This window comes from Schistocerca americana, chromosome 6, assembly GCF_021461395.2.
Source record: "Schistocerca americana isolate TAMUIC-IGC-003095 chromosome 6, iqSchAmer2.1, whole genome shotgun sequence".
NCBI classification, from domain to species: domain Eukaryota; kingdom Metazoa; phylum Arthropoda; class Insecta; order Orthoptera; family Acrididae; genus Schistocerca; species Schistocerca americana.
The window spans coordinates 332,966,024-332,986,766 of record NC_060124.1 but is presented as its reverse complement, the minus strand read 5'-3'; the positions used below and the strand labels follow the sequence as shown (position 1 = coordinate 332,986,766).

Sequence of the window (20,743 nt, the reverse complement as noted above, 5' to 3'; positions counted from 1 at the left end):
GTCTACAAGATTGTCAGGGGTCTTTTGAAAGAATTCATCTCATAAATTTTCAATTTATCATACATACTTAATCTGCTCTTCCAAAGTGACATGGTTAATTGTTACTTATGTTAAAGCAGTGATAAGGGGGTTGCACTGACACCTTACAACCAGTTTCTGTTGATAAGTTGTAAAATTCAAAATGATTGTTAAGGTTCTTGTGGCATTTAACTGACTGTAATTCAGCCAGAAATTGAATTAATATTCTCTTCCAACCTCTTCACCGTTTCTTCCTTTCTTGAGTTTGAATTAGCAATTTTTGCCTTACGGTAACTGAGGTCATCCATGACAGTGACATGACCCCTACCCCCTCCTCTAAACCAGTGATTAATATGTCACTATTCGTCTCCTCATGATAAATGATAGATAGCTGATGACAGTATTTACTTTGTAGATCAATAATCTGTTGCCAATGATACATGGCCAGTGAAAAATGCAGTGAGCACTGTATTAAACTACAGTTTCATTTTTCTGTCTTGATCGTGAAATAATTTAAGTAGATTTAATAACTGGTTTACATGTGCCTGTGATACAGTTTAAACCTTAATATTAATAAATATTAGGGATATCCATAAAGTAACAAACTGTTTGGTATAAAGAATTAACAGTATGGAAAAACCAAATTTTATTATATAAATTTTAATGGTATGCTGTTAAGCTGTTTTCCTACATAACCACCACTAAAACCAAGGCACTTATACTGTGGCACAAGCTTTTCATTACCATCCCTGTAGAAATTTGCTGCCTGTTTGCAACCAGCATCAGTATAAAAGCACTGTGTCTCAAGCTATGTCTTCGTTGCTGGGAATAGTTGGTAGTCACTCGGCATAAAATCAGGGCTGTATGATGGATGATCAAACACCTCCCATCCAGAACCCTGTAGGAGCTCTCAGGTACGATTGGCTGTGTGTAGATGTGCATTGTTTGCGCTGCTTTCCCTGATGCTTGTTTTATATCACCCGCCTTAGCTTGGGTGATGTTTGACGATATCTCTCAGAGTTAATTCTTGTGCCGAATTCGAGGAAATCACTGAGAATCACTCCCTTAGAGTCCCAAAGCATGGTAGTCATGATCTTTCTTGCTGACAGCGTTTGCATTTGCAAACATTTACTTGGTTCTTGGGAGAATGTGTGTGTCCCCATTCCATCGACTGCCTTTTTGTTTCACAATTGACATGCTTCACCCAAGTCTTGTCCCATTCCAAATACAATTGATAACTTTGTTACAGTTTCCGTTTTAATCTTCGAGGAAAATCAGTGGTGGAGCAAATCCTTGCCCAACTTCTCTTTCAATTCTGAATTTTCCGCTGTCGCATGAAGTTTAATAGAAGCTGTAACCCTTATGTGTGTGTACTTGAATATACTAACATAGGCTGAATCAGCACATTGGTTTTCAACAGTTGTTAATAGGTATTTTGTTAAAATCGATTCAGAACTTTTCTCAATATTTACAAATCACAGGGGCAGCAGTAGTTCATTCACAACTCGCATATCGTATTTTGTACTGTATCCAATTCTAAAGCCAGCTTGTTCCTCTGGATGATTAAAACACAATATTTTTTTCTATGACATGGGTGATACGTGAATCTCGTACACTATAGAGAGAAGGCTGATAGGAATGCAGTTACTTTTGTCTTGTCTTTCTCTCTCTTTGTGGAGGAGAATAATTACAGCAGTGTTCTAATTATGGCAAATTATTTCTGCTGCAAATATTCTGTAAACAGTTTCACAAGCTCCTTTTGTATTACTTTGCTTTCAGTTTTGACCATTTCAATTGAAATATCCTCCTCTTGTAGTGCCCATCCTTCCTTCATACCCCAGTCTTATGCACCATAACTGATATTACTTGGAGAATATCATTTTCTTTTTATTAACTGCATTAGTCACCTCTTGGGGGGAAAAAAGAATACTTAAAGAAGTTGTAGAAATGTTTTTCCTCTGGTGTTAGTTATCCTTTCATCTACTATCGCAGCTGATGAAACGTGTGTGCACATCAAGTTTCTGGTAATAGGTTTCTAGTTGCACCCAGCATAAATCACTTTGTTCTGGCTAGTAATTAAAACTCCTGCAAAACTTAACAAACAGTCGGATTTGTAGCTTTCACATTTTGTCTTACCCTTCCATACCCAGAGGTGTCACATGTACCATATTTACCCGAGCATAAGGCAGCCTCGAATATAAGGCAACTCCCTTTCAAGAGACCTAATGAGAAAACCTTATTTATAAGATACGCTGACTAATCAAAATTACAAACTGTTTTATTGATATCAAAAAGTTAACATCACACCTATTTCTAAACTTACGTTATTCATTGATTATTTTCATTTTCATAGTACAAGGAGAAATAAAATAAACAAAAACAAATTATTTTTATCTCTACTTCATTTTTGCTAACTGTATAAACTAGTTGTACTGTATTGTATTGATAATGTTGGCAGTGGCCAGATACAAACCACGAGCAGGCCAAAGTCATTCGACATCTGCAAACGCGGAACTATTGAGCCCTTGCTCAAGGCATTATGAACAAACAATATTTGTACATACAAGCAGCAATGAAATTTATGATCTTGGTTGTCAGAAATATTTAGTTGTTTCATCCAAAAATGTTGCGATTACTGAGGCTATTTTTGTGGTTTGGCCTGAGAACACAGCTGTTTAAAAGCGGATTTGGCATATATATAAATGCGAGAGACCAATAATATTCCTTTGTCTCTTGCTTGCAAACATGTCTACACACTGCTGTCTCGTTGATATGTAGAACCATCAACTGGCAGACTGCCTTTTGTTCCCATCATACCTCATAGTCAACATTGACAACATTTCTGGATGAAACATGTAAGTACACCTCTGGCCTCTGTCTAGATTTTACCACCTTATGCAAAATAATATACTGTTATTGAGTTTTTGTCCAGTTTTGAAATCAGTTCAATTTCTACTACCAATGGATTCAGGCGAACTGCATTTTAAGCTTGGTAGATCTAGATTTTTCCCGAGGACATGCAGCTTTACTGTATGATTAAATGATGATGGCGTCCTCTTGGGTAAAATATTCCGGAGGTAAAATAGTCCCCTAATCGGATCTCCGGGCGGGGACTACTCAAGAGGACGTCGTTATCAGGAGAAAGAAAACTGGCATTCTACGGATCGGGACGTGGAATGTCAGATCCCTTAATCGGGCAGGTAGGTTAGAAAATTTAAAAAGAGAAATGGATAGGTTAAAGTTAGATATAGTGGGAATTAGTGAAGTTCGGTGGCAGGAGGAACAAGACTTTTGGTCAGGTGATTACAGGGTTATAAATACAAAATCAAATAGGGGTAATGCAGGAGTAGGTTTAATAATAAATAAAAAAATAGGAATGCAGGTAAGCTACTACAAACAGCATACTGAACGCATTATTGTGGCCAAGATAGGCACGAAGCCCACACCTACTACAGTAGTACAAGTTTATATGCCAACTAGCTCAGCAGGTGATGATGAAATTGATGAAATGTATGATGAGATAAAAGAAATTATTCAGATAGTGAAGAGAGATGAAAATTTAATAGTCATGGGTGACTGGACTTCGATAGTAGGAAAAGGGAGAGAAGGAAACGTAGTAGGTGAGTATTGATTGGGGGTATGAAATGAAAGAGGAAGCCGCCTGGTAGAATTTTGCACAGAGCATAACTTAATCATAGCTAACACTTTGTTCAAGAACCACGAAAGAAGGTTGTATACATGGAAGAAGCCTGGAGGTACTAGAAGGTAGCAGATAGATTATATAATGGTAAGATAGAGATTTAGGCACCAGGTTTTAAATGGTAAGACATTTCCAGGGGCAGATGTGGACTCTGACCACAATCTATTGGTTATGAACTGTAAATTAAAACTGAAGAAATTAAATAAGGTGGGAATTTAAGGAGATGGGACCTGGATAAACTGACTAAACCAGAGGTTGTACAGAGTTTCAGGGAGAGCATAAGGGAACAATTGACAGGAATGGGGGAAAGAAATACAGTAGAAGAAGAATGGGTAGCTTTGAGGGATGAAGTAGTGAAGGCAGCAGAGGATCAAGTAGGTAAAAAGGTGAAGGCCAGTAGAAATCCTTGGGTAACAGAAGAAATATTGAATTTAATTGATGAAAGAAGAAAATATAAAAATGCAGTAAATGCAGCAGGCAAAAAGGAATACAAACGTCTCAAAAATGAGATCGACGGGAAGTGCAAAATGGCTAAGCAGGGATGGCTAGAGGACAAATGTAAGGATGTAGAGGCTTGTCTCACTAGGGGTAAGATAGATACTGCCTACAGGAAAATTAAAGAGACCTTTGGAGAGAAGAGAACCACTTGTATGAATATCAAGAACTCAGATGGCAACCCAGTTCTAAGCAAAGAAGGGAAGGCAGGAAGGTGGAAGGAGTATATAGAGGGTTTATACAAGGGCGATGTACTTGAAGACAATATTATGGAAATGGAAGAGGATGTAGATGAAGATGAAATGGGAGATAAGATACTGCGTGAAGAGTTTGACAGAGCACTGAAAGACCTGAGTCAAAACAAGGCCCCGGGAGTAGACAACATTCCATTAGAACCACTGATGGCCTTGGGAGAGCCAGTCATGACAAAACTCTACCATCTGGTGAGCAAGATGTATGAGACAGGCGAAATACCCACAGACTTCAAGAAGAATATAATAATTCCAATCCCAAAGAAAGCAGGTGTTGACAGATGTGAAAATTACCGGACTATCAGTTTAATAAGTCACAGCTGCAAAATACTAATGCGAATTCTTTACAGACGTATGGAAAAATTGGTAGAAGCGGACCTCGGGGAAGATCAGTTGGGATTCCGTAGAAATGTTGGAACACGTGAGGCAATACTAACCTTACGACTTATCTTAGAAGAAAGATTAAGGAAAGGCAAACCTACGTTTCTAGCATTTGTAGACTTAGAGAAAGCTTTTGACAACGTTAACTGGAATACTCTCTTTCAAATTCTGAAGGTGGCAGGGGTAAAATACAGGGAGCAAAAGGCTATTTACAATTTGTACAGAAACCAGATGGCAGTTATAAGAGTCGAGGGGCATGAAAGGGAAGCAGCGGTTGGGAAGGGAGTGAGACATGGTTGTAGCCTGTCCCTGATGTTATTCAATCTGTATATTGAGCAAGCAGTAAAGGAAACAAAAGTAAAATTCGGAGTAGGTATTAAAATTCATGTAGAAGAAGTAAACACTTTGAGGTTCGCCGATGGCATTGCGATTCTGTCAGAGACAGCAAAGGACTTGGAAGAGCAGTTGAACGGAATGGACAGCGTCTTGAAAGAAGGATATAAGATGAACATCAACAAAAGCAAAACGAGGATAATGGAATGTAGTCAAATTAAATCGGGTGATGCTGAGGGGATTAGATTAGGAAATGAGACACTTAAAGTAGTAAAGGAGTTTTGCTATTTAGGAAGCAAAATAACTGATGATGGTCGAAGTGGAGAGGATATAAAATGTAGACTGGCAATCGCAAGGAAATCGTTTCTGTTAACATCGAGTATAGATTTAAGTGTCAGGAAGTCGTTTCTGAAAGTATTTGTATGGAATGTAGCCATGTATGGAAGTGAAACATGGACGATAACCAGTTTGGACAAGAAGAGAATAGAAGCTTTTGAAATGTGGTGCTACAGAAGAATGCTGAAGATAAGGTGGGTAGATCACGTAACTAATGAGGAGGTATTGAATAGGATTGGGCACAACTTGAGAAGTTTGTGGCACAACTTGACTAGAAGAAGGGATCGGTTGGTAGGACATGTTTTGAGGCATCAAGGAATCACTAATTTAGCATTGGAGGGCAGCGTGGAGGGTAAAAATCATAGAGGGAGACCAAGAGATCAATACACTAAGCAGATTCAGAAGGATATAGGTTGCAGTGGGTACTGGGAGATGATGAAGCTTGCACAGGGTAGAGTAGCATGGAGAGCTGCATCAAACCAGTCTCAGGGATGAAGACCACAACAACAACAACAGATCTACATCCATACTCCGCAAGCCACCTCACGGTATGTGGCAGAGGGTACCTTGAGTACCTCTATTGGTTCTCCTTCTATTCCAGTCTCGTATTGTTCATGGAAAGAAGGATTGTCGGTATGTTTCTGTGTGGGCTCTAATCTCTCTGATTTTATCCTCATGGTCTCTTCGCGAGATATACGTAGGAGGGAGCAATATACTGCTTGACTCTTCGGTGAAGGTATTTTCTCGAAACTTCAACAAAAGCCCATACCGAGCTACTAAGTGTCTCTCCTGCAGAGTCTTCCACTGGAGTTTATCTATCATCTCCGTAATGCTTTCACGATTACTAAATGATCCTGTAGCGAAGCTTGCTGCTCTCCATTGGATCTTCTCTATCTCTTCTATCAACCCTATCTGGTACGGATCCCACACTGCTGAGCAGTATTCAAGCGGTGGGCGAACAAGCGTAGTGTAACCTACTTCCTTTGTTTTCGGATTGCCTTTCCTTAGGATTCTTCCAATGAATCTCAGTCTGGCATCTGCTTTACCGACGATCAACTTTATATGATCATTCCATTTTAAATCACTCCTAATGCGTACTCCCAGATAATTTATGGAATTAACTGCTTCCAGTTGCTGACCTGCTATTTTGTAGCTAAATGATAAGGGATCTATCTTTCTATGTATTCGCAGCACATTACACTTGTCTACATTGAGATTCAGTTGCCATTCCCTGCACCATGCATTAATTCGTTGCAGATTCTCCTGCATTTCAGTACAATTTTCCATTGTTACAACCTCCCGATACAGCACAGTATCATCTGCAAAAAGCCTCAGTGAACTTCCGATGTCATCCACAATGTTATTTATGTACATTGTGAATAGCAACGGTCCTATGACACTCCCCTGTGGCACACCTGAAATCACTCTTACTTCGGAAGACTTCTCTCCATTGAGAATGACATGCTGCGTTCTGTTTTTTAGGAACTCTTCAATCCAATCACACAATTGGTCAGATAGTCCATATGCTCTTGTCCCTGTGCAGCGATACATAATCTAATGTTTCCAACTTAATGTGTGTGTGTGTGTGTGTGTGTGTGTGTGTGTGTGTGAATCTGGTTTATTCCCCCAAACCAACTTCCACTTCTTTATGAGGTGACTTACTTGGAATTTGCAGCCACTCTTCTTCACTGGTTATCCGGCTGCTGGAAATCCTTGACTTCTTCTCCAGCAAATAATGCTAGGTACAGGAATTTTTTGACTCTTTCTACTTATGAAATAAGTAGACGTACAGACTTTGCTTTTCGTCAGTTAATGTATTTGACTTTCATATAAATAAAACTCTCACTTTCGACATAAATATATAACTTCCAGTACGTCCCTTGTACAGTCAAATGTCGGAAACAAATTAAATTACAGTTAAAAGAAAGTTGGCTTTGATACCATAACTTTTCTTAACATAAATCAGAAAATAAGTCTTGTCTATAGCAAGGTTACTTCAAGAGTTCTTTTTCAACTGTCTTTGTTTTAATAAAAATAGTCAATGACCCAGTAAGCACAGAGCTGCATATGAGCTCCATGGTTCTTCCTTACACACTCACTAAAACGTCTATGGATTGCCCGTCAGGTACTTGTCGGTGCCGTTTGTCCACTGCGTCTGCTTTCTTTCCACGGCTGATTTTTACACCTGCACACTCAAACATGTGACTCGGAGTAGGTAGGATTCTACCATCCCACACTCATATCCAGAATATCGTGTGTTCGAGTCAGTAGAAGGCTGTGTGGTTCTAGAATTTACACAGAAATTCTTGAATTGCTACAATAGTTAACTTTAATACATTTTAATCAGAAAAATGTGTATTTGTAAAGTTTTACAGCATTAATGTGCTGAATATTTATGCAGTAATGGGGTATAATAAAAACAATAACTGTCCTTGTCTCTGCTCTGTATTTGTATTGCATGTGGATGGTTGATACTGTAGTGTATTAAAAAATGCGGATGTCACGTGGTATAATTGGCTGGGATATCCTGCGGGGGTGCGTTCAGCAGTCTGTTGGGAAGGGTGTTCATCCTCTGTGAGCATTGGTTTAATTCTTTGCTGGTTTCTGAGGGTTGTGTTTTACATGTATTTGGAGTGTAGGTGACTGTAATGGATGCATGTACAGTCTGTTAATTGTAACATAATATGAGATAACTGACAAGGGCGAGTAAGTATCAGAATTGTAACCTGCCAGCCGCTCATTGTACTGTGAGCAGCAGCCTTTTATCATCAATGATGCAGCTAAATCCAAAAACTGAAGAAATTGATTTGAAAACTGAAACAACAGTTACACATAAATATCTGTAGTATCTTTCACCAAACTAAATCAAATTTCCTTTCAATTTGAAATGTAAGCTATTGGGTTCTGCTTTCCTGATACAGGAGGAGTACATTAAACAAACTTTCTTCTTTTGCAGGTGTCTGTCAGGCCATTACAACACACAGAATATGAACGTTTCATCCCAAGCGCATACCCCTACTACTTCAGTGCATTCTCAATGATGGGAGGGGTATTTCTCTTCAGTATAGTTTTCCTGCACTATCGGGAAGACACAAAGACAAAGGCAGAGTAAAACAGATGAAAATGCAAAAGTGCACATTCCAGTGCAGTACAGCTGTAAAATAATTTAATCAGTGATGTTTGTGAAAGTCAGAGTGTGTAAACTGTTGCGAATTCAGCTCACGAAAACATGAAATCATATTATGTGTTTTATTGAATACACTCATACATTGCATGAATGGTGAAAGTTCCTTGGAACTCCAATCAATAATTAATAAATGTGTGCCTGAAGTATGAAGCCTAAATTTGTTAATGTGCTACTGACTGTTTCTAATGCGTGAATCACTTTCCTCGAAGGACTGTATCTTTCTATTTAATTCTGTAAGAATATTACTCACAGCTGTGATGACTGAAATTGTTGAGAATAAACTTGTTGTATTGGAATAAAAGATTGTTTTCATATATGATGTGATCATAACTGCCATTTACAGATTTTTAATATCTACAAATTTATATATAGTCTGCAAGCCACTTTCCAGCGAGTCGTGGATGGTACATAACACCAATTTTAGAGACTTTATGCTATTTCATTTGCATTACATCCCTGTTTTACCTAATTTTGCTCATCTTATTCTATTGGTTCCTACATGAAACATAATAGGAGGCAAGAGCATTGTTGTACAGACTACATTGAATACTGGTTCAATGTTGTCTTTCTCCAGAAGATTTCCATTTCACGTTCCTGAAAACCTCTGTTACATTTCTGTATTGTTTGTCTGGATGTGTGTTAATATTTGTGCACCAAGTCTCTGAATTTGTTATATGTGTACTGTTAAGCCTGCTTGATACAGACTACTAACACTGGAGCTGTATTTTAGAATTTGTAGCACCAGCATATTATATGCTCTGCACTTTGCCAGAACCCTCTCAAAGAGTCAGAGATTTCCTTAAGCCCATCTCACACAGAGTAGAGTAATGTAATGCACAGAACAGTAAGAGGCAGAAATTAGAAAAATTTTATTAAAACTCACACTGCCACAGGCAAATTCAGTCATGCCAGAGACTGGGGCAGAAGCAGGAAGGAAGCCATATGCCGCAAGTGGATCATGTTGATGACACTGTCTGCTAAGTAAGGATATGCATTTAGAAAAATAGGAGACTGCGATAGAAAGACAAGCATATTTATTAGATGTAAGACAACTGCAAGAAACTGTATCTGTTTCATAAGAGCCCATTTTGAGGGAACGACACAGCAGTTAACAGCCTGTTAAGTGAATGTTGCAGAATGAGGACGACACATTCGGTCATTACGAACCAAGTCTTGTGTCGTAGTCTCATGCTAGCTCTTTTTAAATGCTCCAGCACTTTTCATGAGCACTTGCTTCCATGATTATGATACTGCAGTGGATTTATGTCCTGATGCTCGAGCAAAGTCTGTGAACTACATTATTTTGTGGCCTGTTAGATGCACCTTAATTTTTAAGCAATGCTTTTAAAAAAATAACATTTTTACCATTTTTGTTTTTAGATTACAAAGCCAGACTAAAAAAATTCTTAGTTAATTAAACTGAACTGACCTTTAAAATTCCTGAAAATCATCATCTGAACGAACATTCTTCTTTCTTCATCTTCCTCCTCCTCCTCCTCCTCCTCCTCCTCCTCCTCCTCGTCCTCTTCATGTATAACATGGTCTTCACTACCATCGAGAACATTACTTATGTCACACTTCTTGAAAGATTTAACATTAATATCTTCTCCCACTCTAGACCACAGTTGTTTCATTCACTGACACATTTGTTTGATTGTAGGTTGTTTTAAAGCTCACTTTGGTGTGAATTCATGTTGGGTTTCGTCCATAATTCATCTGTTCCATTCCTATCTCATCTACACTTTGAATGGTTTATTTATTGAAACATGAAGAGGTTGCAGTTTTGAAGTAAGTCCTCCCGGAATAACAGCAAGCTCTTTGTTTCCATGTCTCAGTTTCTTTTTCACAGAATTTTTCATATGACTGCTAAACTGATCTAGCACAAGAAGAGAACTCTTCTTCATTAAAACACCTTTTCTTCCTTCCACACTCTGTTAATCCAAAATTTCATACCAGCCTCATGCATCCAATCCTTGTCATGTATGTGATGATGTATTTCAGAAGATTTTGGCATTGTTTTGGACTTCAAAATGATCATTGGATTAAGCTTAGTATCATCAGCACATCATGAAAGGACAATGGCATATGACATTTTTTTATATCCACTTGTTTTTGTAGTTAAAGTTTTAGCTCCTTTCATGGCAACAGTTCTGTTACTTGGCACAACGAATGTCAGAAGAGTTTCGTCTATATTTGCTATTAGCCTTAGTTACGCACTGTTTTTCTTTCAATGTTGAATAATAAATCGATGGAAAGATAATGTTTTCTCCTCATACTCTTGTGGCATTTTCTGAGTTATTTTGGTTTTGGTTCACTTGCTAAGTCCATGTTGCTTCGTAAAAGTGCAGCACTAACCAATTCCACCCTTAAAGTCTGTTAAGTACCACTGTAGATCAAGCTTACTAGATTGTATTTGAATAATTTTTGTGTTAATTCCATTGCCATTTTGACAGTGTCCTTAAATCCATTTCAGTATGGTTTTTTCTGTTGGTGTAGGGCCTAAATGCCACTCAGATGCTCAGTTTCTTTGTTCTTTTGGCTATGCTGTTACTTTCAATTTGTGACCTACATCAAGTCAATACCTTTTATTTTTTTTCCATTACTAACAAAAATATTGTACTGATACCTATAACAAAAATCACTTTAAATTCAAATTCACTGGCACTGTAGAATGGTTTGTAATGGCTGAGTGGGAGGAAGACAGTGTTAGCAAGCTTGTGAATCCCCACAACTCATGTTCACCACATCGGTGCATTGCTACTGCCAGTTGAATCCATAATTGCCAGACAGAGATAGGTTTCCTATGGCATCGAATATATGGCCATTTTTAAGACTAGTGGGAGTTTTAAATCAAACATTGGACATTTTTATGTTAATTTCAAGCATAACACACACCTGAATTTTGGAGGCAATTTTCCAAAGAAAAGTGTGTCATTGTCTGTAAAGTACCACAGCCTAAGATGTACTCAAGATGATGGCCTTCATCTGATGAGCTTCATGTTGCCCACTACTTACCATCACTGATCCAGAAACCAACTGTCTAGCAACAACACCACATTGCAGAGTGCTGCCAATAGCGGACTTCAACACAGAAGCCAGCAGCAAGGCCTGATGGGGATTCATGTTCCTGTTCAGCAATCAGGTGCCCTCAGTGCTGAAACCTACCAGGGTTAGGGAGGAGGTCAAGCAACCACACAACTAGTGGCACCAGTTACATAGCAGATGGGTCATCATAGAATTCAGAGTGGGACCGAGTACTCTCCAGCAGCCAGCCTGAAATGACCGCACTGCTCGCCGGCACTCCACTGTTGTGCCAGATTTGCTGACATCTCCTGGACGTACAAACACTGAGCTGACTGAACAGACATAAAGTAGAATCCAGCACACAGCGGAATGAGCAACAGCTGAGGCTGGTGCAAAAGAACGATTACTTTTAATCATTGTGAATATGTAACTGAACTCCGATAATGTTTTGTTATCATTGTTGACACTTCAGATTCCTCTGCTCGGACCTCTGTAGTAAGTTTCATTGTAAGTTATCTAGATGGTGCACATGATTGTTGGCTTGCAGGGATTGCAGAGGCTATCTTGCATGCACAAACTCTCACACGGTGAATGAGTCGGGGTGGAAGCTAGCAGACTCGTTAGATTGTGTGATTGGTAAGGCATGCAAGTTGACCAATCTGAAATCTTTCTCGAATGATTTTAAAGAGACTATTTGGTAAAAAAAAAAAATTCTCACATATCTCATAACTTATTCAACAACTTCATGATGAACTGCCTGTCATTTTGATAATACTAATAGTTTTTGTGATAAGATTAAGTAAAATACCACAAGAAATTCGAAAGGTTTGTATTGAAAAATGGGAGTCACTATGAATTTGTGTTTGGTGCGTGCTAGGTCATATGTTACTGCATAGGAAATGTAGCTAAAATATTGAATTGTTCTTTAAACTTGCAAGGATGTTGCTTCCTATTTACAGTCTCAAGAAAATGGATAGTGTGTGAAGTGCTCCATTCCCAAATGCGAAAACTATGCAAAAAGCCAGAAGGAATATTTGTAACATCCCTTGCATCTCATAAACAGTTTATGATATCAGAGAAAGATTTTGGCAAATGATAGCATGCAAAGAGGAGAGTATTTTGCCATATTATTAATAAGCAAAACTTCCATCCCTGCCACAATATTCAAGCAACTACAGATTTTTTCTGTGCAATAATGTGATTTTTAAGGGCCATCAATTGCTGCTGAAATTACACATTATTATTATGCCAAGAATGGGCTTTTTCATAAACTATGTACTTGTCTTGCCCTCAGCTGCTGGTTTAATAATATAAGTGTTTTCAGGATTCTGTCGCAATTTCAATTGCAAACGAATGTTAGTGAGATGAATATTCATAAACTCTGCTCTCTTATGGCAAAAGAAGTGGATTTTAACATGGCAACAAGAGAAGTTATGTATTACCTAAAACTCATCACTGATGTTCCTTTGAAGAAAGAAAAGGAGTAAGAAATCGAAGGAAAATAAATTCTTACTTCTGTTGGAATTTTGGCAGAATTCTTTACCTCAGTGTATTTTTAATAATAAATGAAAGATACTGAAGGTGGACAAAGGATTTTCTTTTTGCATTTCATATACCTGAGAATCCTCAAAGCATTTCAATTGCAGAATCTTGTCAACTACCTGTTAAGATGTAAGCAGGTTGTCGGTATGTTGGATGAACTAGAAGATGTGATTCAGTTTCTCCTGGTATATTTGTCTAGCAAACAGACCGCGAGTGTACTGCCAGTTCATAGTGTCCAGCAAGCACAATATTCAGTGATGAGACATGTCTCCATCATCAGATGCACTGACATACTGAGCTCTTGAAGGTGTGCATACCTGTATTATATCCCCCCCCCCCCCCCCCCCACACACACACACACACACACACACACACACACACACACACACACACACACACACACACACACACACGCGCGCGCGCGAGAGCCGTCCCCTCCGAGTGTCGGCTGTACCGGTGGCGCTAGTGTTTGCTTCTGTGGCAGTGTTGATGTAGTTGCTCTGTCTGCCAAGGCCACCAGATTGTTTTTTTTTTTTTTGCTGAGTGTCTCTTTTAAGTTAAACTCAGTGCTTGTTCTCTAGCCTTGCTAAGATTATAACTGCAATCTTGGCTGATGAAATCATCCATGGTTAAAATTTCAATGGCCTCTCTAATAATGCTGTCTCGGTACTTTTAAGTCTATGCCAAGGTTGTAGTACATTTGTAATTCATTGTGCGATTCTCAAACTGCACTCTACTATTGCTGACTTGTTGGGGTACGTCAGCCGAGTGTGCGTCCGGTCTTCTTGCCAACAATCGATGGTGCGCACTGTTTGTCCAATATATGTCTTTCCATACTGGCACAGAATCTTGTGTATGCCTGCCTTCCGCAACCGTCTTCATCTTTGGTGGTCTCCAATAATGACTTGTTTTATTGGGTGTGCAAAAGACATTTTTTACTCGCTGCTTCTTCAGTATGTGTCCAATTTTTCCTTGCAGTGTGCCAGTGTATGGTACAAGAGTAGTGGTTGCCTCTTCCTCCATGAACTCTTCCATCTCACTGTTGTGATCGGGCAGAGAGTGTGCCTAAACTGCCATCTTGGGTACTATGGCACAGACACTCTGCCTCTGAGATAGTGTGAGCCCTGTGTACTAGTGTTTTTAGTACCCCATTCCTCTGTATAGGGTGGTGGCAGCTGTCTGCGTGCAAACAGTGTGCATTTTATCCTGATACACACTGTAGCCCAGGGTGCTATCAGCTCTTCTCTTGACCATGACATCCAAGAATGGTGATATTCCTTCTGCTTTGATCTTCATTGTAATTTTGATGTTGGCATGTGTGGTTTTTAAATGTGTAAGGAAGTAAAGAAATTTGTCCCTTCCATGGGGCCAGATGACAACCGTGTCATCCATATAACAGAAAAAAAATGTGCGTTTGCATTTGGATGACACAAGGGTTTCCTCCTTGACGTACACCACATGCAAATTCACGGCCACAGGTGAGATTGGGCTGCCCATTATGACTCCTTCCATTTGTTCATAGTATTCTCCGTTAAACAGAAAATATATGGAGGTCAGGACATGCCTGGAAAGGTTGGTCTTCTCATCAAATTACTGACCAACAAGCTCCAGTGTCTCTTGTAGAGGCATCCTGGTGAATAACGAAACGATGTCAAAACTCACCAGGATGTTTGAGTCTTTCACCCAGAAGTTGTCAAGCTGTTTTACAAAATCCACAGAATTGCAGATGCGGTGACAGTTACCAGCTATGATTCCAGGAACCTCGGTCACGTGAAACTCAACTTGAACGTTCCGTACATGACGCCCTGAAAATCACGAAACATGGCAGTTGGGTAGCTGCAGTGTTTCTTTACTTCCAAAAGGCATTTAGCTTATCACCAAACTGACACTTATTAATGAAAGTACAATCATATGGGTACCAAAGAAAGTTAATGACCGCATTGAGGATTTCTTGGTATGGAGGTCACAGAATGTTACCTCGGATGGAGATTCATTGATAGACGTACAAAAAACTTCAGATGTGCCCCAGGAAAGTGTGTTTGGAATTCTTACTATTAAATGTTTGCTGGTGATGTAGTTCTTAATAATTTAGTACTGTCTAAAAGACTTCAAAAATGTTCAATCAGATTCCAACAAAATTTAAGTGTTTCGAAGATTAGTAGCTCACTTTCAGTGTTCAGAATTTTAAGATTGTGTACTTCACTTAACAAAAAGACACACAGTTTCCTATACTGCAATATCAATGAGTCACAATTATCGTCAGTCTACAAAGAAGACTGATTCCCAAACACCTGTGGGACCCATACCAAATAGAACTAACAGGGGTATTAAATGTATATAAAGGTGGACAGCCCAAATAGTTGTAGGTTTGTTTAGTGCAAGGGAGGGCACCATACAGATGCTTATAAACCTGAACTTGCAGATGCTTGATGATAGACAATAATGATCTACATCCACACACATACTCCACAAACCGCCATATGATGTATGGCAGAGGGTACCTCGTACATACTACCAGTCATTTCCTCTCTTGTTCCTCTCTCAAATGGAACAAGGGAAAAAGACTGATTATATGCCTCTGTACAAGCCCTAATTTTTCTTTTCTTTTTCTATATAGTCCTTACATGACACGTATGTTGGTAGCCATAGAATTGCTCTGCGGTAAGTTGCAAATGCTGATTCTCTAAATTTTTCAGCTGTGTGTTAGGGAAAGAATGTTTCTTTACCCCAGGAATTCCATATGAGTTCATGAAGCATCTCCATAATACTCATATGCTGATCAAATCTTCTAGTTACAAATCAAACAAAAACACTTCTTAACTACTTCGATTTATTCCTTTAATCTGACATGGTGTGGATCCCACACACTTGAACAGTACTATCCTGTGAAAGCCTCATTATAAACTTTCAAGAAACCAGAGTCTGATTCACTTTGCAAGTCAAAAAATACTGCAAACAATTGTCTTGATACATGGCTTTCAGGATTCTGTGTGTGAGAATTGTGAGTTGGGTTTCACACGACCCTGCTTGTTGGCATGGTGGTGTTTGACCTGTTGCTGTGTAGTCTTTCTCGTTACCTGTGTTGATCTTATTTTCCTGAATGTAGTGCTTCTAATATACAGGGTGTCAATAAATCATCTTTCAACTTAACAGTTTAATACCTTCAAAACTATACGAGAAATTAACAAGTGGTTTTCAAAATGTGATAAATCATAAAGTTCCATTTCCTCATTCATACACATCATGTGTGCACCATTAGTGGCATGGATAATGTCTAGTTAGAATTCCATTTCTCTCCACGTATGACTCAAAATTTCCACAGTGACATTGTGAACCTGTGCCATCAAGTCTAACCATGGTTCAGTACACCAGATCATTTCCAAAACCTCACAGGAAGAAGTCTAGTGATGTGCGGCCAGGGGATCTTGGCAGCTGTCAAATTGGAGCACCTTGCCCAACCCACCTATCCAGAAAATTTTCGTGTAGAAATTGATAGACATTTAATGACCAGTGGGGTGGTGACCCATTCAGCTGGAATATGACATCAGGTTGCAGGTATTCCAATCAAGGCACAGCAAACTCTTGTAACATGTCCACATAAACACTGTTAATGGCAGACTCAATGGAACAATGATGCAACTGTGCATCAGTCTGCACCAAACATTGACCTTGGGACGCTCTCTTTCCATTTCACGTGTAACATAAGGATGCTGTGAGCTCTTATACGAACATTAAGACGATTCTGTTTGCCGGATACATGAAACGTTGCCTCATCGAAGAAATATACATTTTCTAAAACGGCGTTGTTCGCGCCAGTCTTGCTCAGCATGTCCACCGCAGACTGTTCGAACTGAGGTTTGTCTTTAGGCTTTAATGCCTGAAGCAGCTGCACACTGTAGGGATATAGCCGCAACCTCTTATGCAAAAACATTGTGCACTACTGTTGACCGTCTTATTTCCAACACTCTGGCCGCCTTACGCACCGATTTTGTTGTACTACTTGCAAACGCGTGTCGCACCTTGTCCACATTGGCGCCTGAAACAGATTGGCGACACGCCCCCTTTTTATGGAGAACAGTTTCCAAAAATGACGTATGCCATGCCCGAACAGTTGGTCGGGACCGTAGTTACCTTCCATACCGTGCTCGAAAGTTTCGTTGCACTTGGCAATCGGCTGACATCACTATGAACCCGGCCGCTCACTGAGCTTCCTCTTGTGGCGTCCACTTTTTATCAGGTTTAAGTTTGCATTACCTGGAAGCCATAAAAACTGATTACATGTTGAAAACCATTTTCTAATTTCTAGTAGAGTTTTAAAGTTATTAAAGCCTTAAGTTCAAAGATAATTTATGGTGACCCTGTATTTCACATGGCGTCTGCTATTTTTTCTGGTCACTCCTGTTTGCAAAAATATCGCAGTCTGTTACAGGATCCTTCAAAAATATTCAATAAGTTTCATTCGCTTTGCCTAACACTGATTTCTTACGGTTGCCCCATTTCATATTGCTTCGTAGTGTTACCCCTAGGTATTTATACTATGTGACGTACCCAAGACTCTTCACTAATGTAATCGGATACTTTTGGGTTATATCTATTCGTTATAGGCATTATCCTTCTGTTAATCTCATTTGAAGATAACTACAACTCATTAGATCAACTGGAATTTTTTTAATGTCTGTCTGGATTTCCTTGAGACTGTTCTATGACGAAGCTTTCTTGTCGCCAACAGCAGTCAGCGATCAATCTTACATTACTACTGATCGTTCATTGTATATTATTTATGTGTAGTGAGATCGTTGTGGTTCTATTGCGCTTCCTTTGGGGCACAACAGTGATTGTTTAGAATCCGTCAGTTCTGTACATTGTCGAACGCCTTTCGGTTATCGAAGAATACGGAATTTGTTCACTTCCATCAAATGTTGAGCGATCTCGTATGTTAATAGAGACTTGATTTTCACACGGATGACCTTTTTTTCTGAATCCGTGCTGATTGTGCGAGAGAAACTCCTTTTCCTCATAACCGCCGTACTGTTTGAGCTTACGATAATATTGCGCTGTAGCTTCTAACAGACAGATGTCAGTTCAGTCATCCGACTTCAGCACATTGTGTAGTGTGCTGTTGACAAACAATGAACGTGTGTGACAGATATGAAATGCGAATACGTCGACAAAGGTAATTTCAACACAGTCTTATCGTCGATGTACTATCTTTTAATACCGCCTAAATCTACGCGCTCTCTGTTGCGCGTCGCAGACCCCGTAATTTACCGGTAGCCGGCTGCGCGCGCACCTGTGGGAGTGGGTGGGGGTCAAGCGGCAGTGCTGGAGGGGGAAAGGTGCGATCCGCAGTCGTCCTCAGGCGCGGCCGTTCTCTCCAGTAGACGAGTGAGTAAGGACGCGGTGGGTGTGTGACGATGGCGCAACGGTGCCGTCGCAGTCATCGTGTGCTGTGGTGCTTGGTGGTTCTGGTAGCCGGTTGCGGCGCCCAGCAGCCGGAGGCCGAGCTGCTTCCCGCCGAGGTGGCGGCTGGTGCCGAGCTGGTGCTGGCCGCGGGAAGGCGCTACGAGGCGCGGGCGACGCTCGAGGTGCGCGGCGCGCTCGTGGTGCAGCCGGGCGTCAGCATCCGCTTCGCCTCCGGCACTGCGCTCGTCGTCCGCAGAGGCGGCGTCCTGCGCGCACAGGTAGGTGGCGTCAGCGCGCGCCGGCCGCCGGAGCACCCGTTCTCTTTTAAAGGGCAGTGTCGCCACTGTGATAGCGTAGCGGGTATGTCGGCAAGGCATAGTGGACATCACACGCTCTCGTCGCAAGGCTACACTGAGCAGAAGACAATTGTTTTATGATAGTAGTTTTACGGTGCTCAACATTGTGATTATCAGCGCTCTTGCTGAATAAGAATATAATCTTCAAAAAATGGTTCAAATGGCTCTGAGCACTATGGGACTTAACATCTATGGTCATCAGTCCCCTAGAACTTAGAACTACTTAAACATAACTAACCTAAGGACAGCACACAACACCCAGCCATCACGAGGCAGAGAAAATCCCTGACTCCGCCGGGAATCGAACCCGGGAACCCGGGCGTGGGAAGCGAGAACGCTACCGCACGACCACGAGATGCGGGCAATATAATCTTCCCTCAAAAGAAAATGCCTGTGGCGAAGGCCTACAGGCAGCAGTTTGAGAATGCCTGGCAGTGTCAACACGCTGTGTGGGCGGCGTTCCTCAAGATCAGGTTGTAGGGAGAGCTCAAGTCTGCCAAACCACACCAACGCTAACAGACTTTCCTCGTGGTTTGCGATCATTACGAAGCATTCTCTTTTATTAGTGGCATATTCACACTGACCTAATTGTGACATTACCGATGTTGTAGTCTGTAGACGGGTTTGATGCAGCTCTCCCCTCAAGTCTTTTAATATTTGAATAACAACTACTTCTATTTGGATCTGCTTACTGCATCCAAGTCTTGCTCTTCCTCTACAATTTTAGCCGCTACGCCCCCCTCCCGCTCACACACATTTCCCTCTGATACCATATTAACTATTTCCTGATGTATCGTGATGTGTGTCATCAACGTATTTCTTCTTTCAGTCAAGTTCGTTATGGATGATGAACATTTAAAAGAGGTACATTACTAAGAAATCTGTCCGTCCTGAACGGACAAATAATTTTAAAACTTCAAGTTGCGCCATTATAAGAGAACAAAACAGTCAAAAACTTAAATCATGAGACTGTATTTGACTCGTTTAACACTGGCAGAAAATCGGTTGGCACAACAACTTTGCGAGTTGCCAAAATCGCTCGATCCTGAGCAGTCCAGACAATACTAACCAATATGGTACATATTAAACTATTCATCCTATCAGAATGGATGGTTAAGTTTTAGATTAGTGCCCGTTAGATTATTAGCAGAAATACAGAAATTTCACTAGACAAGCGAGGCTTCAACACCCATAGCGTTAGTTATACAATACATGGCAATAAAAAAAAATTAAAAGGCCGAATCACTGCAGTGACATAAAACACTGGAACGCGAAGTACACGAATGAAGACAAATTTCTGCAAATTCATTCACCGAGTATTGACGTGTCTCTACTGGGGTGGGAATAAAAACCTACCAAAGACGACATGAAGCACAAAAACAAGATTGCGACGGGCGCACTCCGTTTTGAGAGAGAGACGTACAATAAAAACTGACGTCTGGACCACGTTGAAAGCGAAACATCAGACACGCATTTGTTCTAATGTCAACGGTTTCCGAAATACAGCCGTCAGGGAACGAGACCATGTAGGTGTTAATTTACTGACAGATTGCCATTTATGTTGAGTTTTGTTTCTTAGTTCTTAACCCAACTTTATGTTTAAAAGGACTGTGCACTCCAGGTTTAGTTACCACGTAGCAGTGCCTACACGAACTATAAAATAAATTGCGTCCAGTTAGCCTTTTCAATTGAAGGACATAATTCCTGAACGCAAAGT

General features: G+C 40.2%; 2 protein-coding genes across 2 annotated transcripts in view; both read left to right on the top strand.

The window, feature by feature from the left end:
- The window catches only part of LOC124619408 (dolichyl-diphosphooligosaccharide--protein glycosyltransferase 48 kDa subunit), a 42,148-nt gene extending 33,146 nt beyond the window's left edge, over positions 1-9,002 (top strand). The window contains exon 8 of the mRNA XM_047145766.1: positions 8,471-9,002. Within this exon, the coding sequence (XP_047001722.1) occupies positions 8,471-8,626 (156 nt within the window). The 3' untranslated portion in view covers positions 8,627-9,002. The remainder of the gene's footprint in view (positions 1-8,470) is intronic.
- Positions 9,003-18,681: 9,679 nt separating this feature from the next.
- LOC124620119 (protein bark beetle) overlaps positions 18,682-20,743 on the top strand; it is a 351,158-nt gene continuing 349,096 nt past the window's right edge. The window contains exon 1 of the mRNA XM_047146790.1: positions 18,682-18,948. Coding sequence (XP_047002746.1) covers positions 18,682-18,948 — 267 coding nt within the window. The remainder of the gene's footprint in view (positions 18,949-20,743) is intronic.